This window comes from Myotis lucifugus, unplaced genomic scaffold (genome assembly GCF_000147115.1).
Source record: "Myotis lucifugus unplaced genomic scaffold, Myoluc2.0 scaffold_494, whole genome shotgun sequence".
Lineage (NCBI taxonomy): Eukaryota > Metazoa > Chordata > Mammalia > Chiroptera > Vespertilionidae > Myotis > Myotis lucifugus.
Window position 1 is genome coordinate 600,636 of NW_005871542.1, and position 5,946 is coordinate 606,581.

A 5,946-nucleotide genomic window follows, 5' to 3' on the forward strand; every position below is an offset into this window, starting at 1 on the left:
GGCTATGGTAGGTGTGGTTGTGGCTGGGGCAGGAACTGTGATTGGTGAAGCTGAGGCTATGGTTGGTGTGGTTGTGGCTGGGGCGGGGTCAATTGAGGAGACACCTCCTCAGCTCCTGATGTCCCAGGTAATCCTATGTTGCAAACAGTTTCTACCCCTTTCAGTCCTGATGTCCCAGGTAATCCTATGCTGCAGACAGTTTCTACCCCTTTCAGTGAGGCAGCCACTGTGACAGATCCTGGGTTGGAACAAAGAATGGAGATGGGCCCTGTCTCAAAGGGACTCACAGAGCTAATGGGGGAAGAAAGGGTTACAATCTACCCAGTCACTCCTGCTGTGACAGAAGAGGAGGACACTCAAGAGGAAGGTGGTACGGAAGTCTTCCCAGGAGCTGATTTGAGGTGATATTGAAGGATTTCCAGAAATAGGCCAGGAGAAATGAAGAAAAGTGATTCCAAGAAGAGGGAACAGTAAGGAACAAGTCTGAAAACAGATTCCTGAGGAGATGAGAAGGGAAAGGAGAGATGGTAGAACACACCCATGGCCATTACTCTCCCAAGAACTCGCCGCAGATTCGTCACTTTTCAAACATACTCACACCCATCCACACACACGCTTACATGCTGAAACACACATACACACACTCTTACACACACACATTCACACAAGGGTAGGTCTAGCTTATCTCAAGAGAACAACACCTTCCCTGTCTCCCGTTACCTGTTGTCTCCAGCTCTTTCTTCCAGTGCAGCGAGCATTGATACAATCCCTTGCAATCTCCGTTTAAGGTGTATCTCAAGAATGTGTTCAAATCCACATTATTCTCCCACTTCTTTTTCAGCCGTTCACCTAGGGAATTATCCGCTCTGTACTCTTTTGTCTCAGAGTCAAAGGTAAGGAACCTCTCTCCACCCAAGGAAAACTCCAAGGATCCACTGGTGCTTCCGTCGGCTTTGCACAGGCATGTCATCCTGACCTGCAGGGTGAAAGGAGCTGCCCCACAGTCCCCATGGGAAAGACATCAGCCTCTGGTCTTGACAAATGCTTCACCCACCTGGCATCCACCTCTTCTGAACACTTCTAACCCTGCCTTGCTCTCCCCGACCTTTCTGCTGGCCTCAAAATCTGCTCACTAATGCCCTTGGATTTTTAAACTTACCTCCATCTGGGTATTTCTCCTGTTTAATGTCAGTCAGTAATGGTTTGATATGGTCACGCACATCGTTCAGGGTACTGAGCATTACTTTACAGTAATCCGTGGCCTTTCCCTCATCTCTCAGGAGATTCATAAATATGACCTTATTGCTGCCACAGTCATATAAAAGAGACTTCTTTCCATCCTTCTGTCCTTGGACCATGCACCATGGTTCATTAAAAGAAATGTTGAAATCATAGTGAACAGAGTGAGAATCTGTGAAGGAAAAATGCTGCTGAGGATTGGGGTTGGAAGAAAAAGACCCAAAACACCCACTCCCCCATCTCTGTGACAGCAAGACCATCCCCAGGACGGCTGGGCTGGCAGAGCAGCCCTGACCCTGCCCAGTGCCTCCGTTCACCAGGGGAAGGTTGGTGCCCCTCTTGCTTGAGGAGGACCAGGAGGCGTCTGCCTGCCAGGAAACCGCACATCTCCAGATATGTCCTCCCTGAGTCCACCAGGCCTATACTCATCATCAGCCCATAACCAATGCAGGGACATGCCAGGTGGCTAGGAGGATAGATCTAGATGCCCGAGGATTGTCAGAAACTGGCCCAGTACCCAGCATGTAGGGGCTGCTGTTGGGAAAGCTGGATGGCAGGTGGGAGAATTTGGATTCATTCTAAGGTTGGAGAAGAGGAAGTTTACAATTATGGGTCATGGGATTTTGCATGGCCCAGGGAGGCAGTGCTAACTTGCTGCTAGGATAGATCTTGCAAGCTTGGGAGAAGGCATGGCTACAATGCGTGGAACAGAAAAGCCAGAACTTCTGAGGCACATAGGAGAGGAAGGGACCAGATGGCTCAGAGAAGTGACTATGCCAGGGGGAGATAATATGAAAAGGCAGAAGAGTGTCCAATCAACCTGCTCCCTGGGAAAGCCTAAAGATAAATTCTGATTTATGAAGCTGATGAGGAAAGCATGGATGAGAAGAGCACCAGAATTCTCAAAAGCTCACTGATGACTTTAGCTGAAGGTCAGGAATCTGGTAGGGTCTGTGTTCCCCAAAATAGCTTCCAGTAGTAATGGGGACAGACAATGTCAACATAATAACTTATAGGTACAGGTGCGCTATGTCAAGACAAAGGAGATATGATCATCAAAATGATTAGGAAGCTCAGAAATCCAGCCAGAGCCTCAACCACAGAGAGCTATAACTATGGCTCATAGAACAGGGTGATCCTAGAGGCAAAGACCAACAGTCAACCTGGATACTAACTTCTGGATTTAAATAATTAAAACAAACAAAGACAAAACACATAGTATGGAAATTTAAGTATAATATTCTCAAACTGTCTTCCCTTTTCTCTAAATAGAAAGTTAAAACAGTATTTTATGTCAGCCGGTGTTGCTCAGGGGTTGAGTGTGCACCTATGAACCAGGAGGTCACGGCTTGATTCCTGGTCAGGGCACATGCCCAGGTGCTGGTCAGATCCCCATTGCAGAGAGGGGGTGGGCATGCAGGAGGCAGCTGATCAATGATTCTCTATCATTGATGCTTCTATCTCTCTCTCCCTCTCCCTTCCTCTCTGAAATCAATAAAAATATATTAAAAAATAAGCAAACAAAAAAGTATTTCATCCTGGATAAAATGACAGAGATGAATACCAACTTTAAACCCTAAAGGGTGAAGGATATGAATCATATTCTATAGCCATGTAGTAACAGTCTGGTCTGGAGACTTTCTGTAAATGGCTAGCTACTAAGTAGTTTAGACTGTGCAGACCATAGGTCTCTTTGCAACTACTTAACTCTGTGTTGTAGCATGAAAGAAGCCAGACAATATGAATGAATGAATGAATGAATGAAGCTGGACCTGTCACTAGGGCCCTCTGAACCACAGTGTCGGGGACACTGGAGGTGTCAGTGCTGGAAAAAGGTGGTCTGTACTTCAAGGCATCCTAATTGGAGAAGTCATATCACAGACACACAGGGTCAGAAGACAGGCCATGCCACTTGCATCAGGGAAATCCGCACCATTAAGGAGGGCCTGGTGGAGATGAGGCCTCTGGCTAAGGGGTATTACCAGTGCCCATCATGAGGGTCACTAGGTAAGGAAGGCCGACTGCTCATAAGGTAGAAGTGATTTTTCTGGCATTGAAATGAACAGGGTCACAGGGAACAAATGAGATGTAGAAACAGGTGGCTCCAATCTTTATACCAAATTGTACCAGCACCACTCTCAGCTCACACCTATGGCTTCATGCAGTGTCCCTCATGGGCCTCTTCCACCAGGGAATCCCTCCACAGAAAGGAGGGGAGCAGTGGCCCCCCACCTGTGGGATCCACATCCTCTCACATTCACTCCGCCCAAAGCCACAGGCAGGAAAGGGCAGGGTTCTGGCTCTTCAACACACTGCAGAGGCACCTGGGAGATGATTTCCTAGGGCCGTGGTAGGCAAAGTGCGGCTCCCGAGCCACATGTGGCTCTTTGGCCCCTTGACTGTGGCTCTTCCTAAGCCTTAGGAGTACCCTAATTAAGTTAATAACAATGTACCTACCTATATAGTTTAACTCCTAGAGTGCCAGGGAGCGCGATGGTGCTCCTCCTGTCTTTCGCCAAAAGTGCTGGGAGCGCTATCAAAGCTTCGAAATGGTGTCCAGTTCTAAGTCTGCTTTTATTAGTGATGATGATATTGCTAAATATGTCAATGTAGTACAGGTTTCCTTAAGTTTTTGAATATGTAACTTCATTTACTTGCGATTCATAATTTTTTTCCTAAACTGCTGTAAAATCAGCAAAAATGCCTTGGCAATTTTAGCATAGTTCCTAGGATACTGGTTGGCACTCAAAGGGTTAAGTTTAAAACTTTTGGCTCTCAAAACAATTTCAATCATTTTACTGTTGATATTTGGCTCTGTTGACTAATGAGTTTGCTGACCACTGTCCTAGGGAATGGGCACCCATATCTGGGGTGAGGACACTAGGACAATGGCCACAGCTGATCCCTCATTAGTTTGCATGTTGTCCTTGGCTGCTCTTGGACCCCAAGCATGGAGGTGCCTAGTGCTTACACAGAAGGCATACACGAAGAGGTCTGTAAAGAAAAACACCCACTGTCTGCCCTTTACAGAAAAAATCCTACAGATCTGCCCTAATGTATCTCCTTTCTAGGCTGCTGCCTCCACAGTAGGTGGATAATACGGGTTTGGGACCAAAGGGTAGAGGGAGCGGGTGCCCCTTCCTCACCAGCACCCCAGGGTCATACTTTGGAAAAATGCGCTGTTGTCCCTCCTGCTCCTGGTGCAGACGCTATGGCTGGTGTGTCCTCAGGCAACAGGCAAAGTACCACTTGGCGGAGGAAGTGATCAGGCTCACATCACAGATAAAAAGGTATTGGAAGCACTGGTTTTGGGGACCCCAGAGAATTGGGCAATAAACCTGGGTGGGCTGGGGAGGGGAGCAAGGGCTCCCGAGGGAACAGGAGTGGGACATGCTGGTGCAGAGTGGGGGGAGGTAGGACCTGCAGAGCTCGGGCTCCAGAGGAGAAGTGGCCGGTGACTAAGTGTGCAGCGGGAAACTGCTGGCAGAGCGCTCGGAAACTTCACAGGTGGACAGAGTGCGGTGATGCGGGGCTGGGTGAACGTGCTGTGGGAAAGGGGGTTCCTGTCTGTGGGTCCGACTCTGAGAAACCCCGGGTCCCGGGACAGGGGTCCCAGTTCCCCAGAAGCACGACCGGGGCGGCGGGAGAGCGGACTGGGAACCGCAGCGCCCTTTTCTTCCTTCGCTCCCGGGCCAGCGGGCCCCGCATCACCTTCTCTCCCGCCGCCTCTTCCTGTCCCTTCTGCCCGGGAGGCACCCAGCTGCCCGGACGCCGGGGAGGGGGGGGGAGCTGAGACCGTGGAGGGGACGGAGGAGGAAGGTTCTGGACCTGCCACGGGCTCTGCCCGCGAGTTTAAAGCCTCTGCTGCCCCCTCCCCCGCTCCCCGCGCCGCCGCTGAGACCCCATAGGAACTCACCTCCGCGCCCGCGGACGCAGGGAGTCCCCCGCGCACAGTCAGGCAGCACCGCGAGCAGCAGGAGGACGAGGCCGAACTCGGAGCCCGGGGACCGCTGCATGGCGAGCGTTCGCCTCCGGGCGGATGGTTGAGGGGGATGGGCGCCAAGGCGGACAGGCGAGCGGCCGGGGCGGCTCCGGGCGGGGAAGGACCCGGTGCGCCAAGGCGGACAGGCTACGGGCCGGGGCGGCTCCGGGCGGGGAAAGGACCCGTGCGCCAAGGCGGACAGGCGAGCGGCCGGGTGGGGGAAGGAAGGGCTTGCGGCGGACAGGCGGGTGGCTCCGAGCAGCGAGCCGCGGGCGGCTCCGGGCGGGCGGCTCCGGGCGGGCGGCGGCGCGCAGAGGGCCGGGGGAAAGTGTCCCAGACCGAGACCGTTCCTCCCCGCTCTTTTCCGAGCTGTCGCTTTCCTGCGGAGGAGCGTGGACCGGAGGCGCCCCGCGAACAAGTGCCGGCAGTGAATGAGCGCAGATGGAATCCCAGCCTCACGCCTGGGCCGGTCCTTCCGGCCACGTGCCGCCACCTACCGGCGACCGGCACCACTTTTTCCCGCCAATTCCTCCCTGCCCCTCCCCGCCTTCCCGCGTTTTCTCTGACTTCTCGAGGACAATTGTCTAGCCCTCCCCAAAGCAGCCTCTTAGTGAAGCATGCATCTTATATAAAAACTGCTGTTTGAAATGTTAACCCTGCATTTTGGCTTCTGTAAATGCTTACTGGCTTAAATAATAAGGAAAATAAGACTACTCCCATTTCAG

General features: G+C 52.0%; 1 protein-coding gene across 1 annotated transcript; it reads right to left on the reverse strand.

Annotated features, from left to right (window-relative positions):
• Positions 1-209: 209 nt before the first annotated feature.
• Positions 210-5,255, reverse strand: LOC106694518 (UL16-binding protein 3-like). The gene is made up of 3 exons (XM_023744879.1): positions 5,156-5,255; positions 1,160-1,411; positions 210-1,017 (listed from the first exon to the last, which is right to left on the reverse strand). The coding sequence occupies exons 1-3, from the start codon at positions 5,253-5,255 to the stop codon at positions 677-679; spliced, it is 693 nt and encodes a 230-aa protein (XP_023600647.1). The 3' UTR covers positions 210-676.
• Positions 5,256-5,946: the final 691 nt, after the last annotated feature.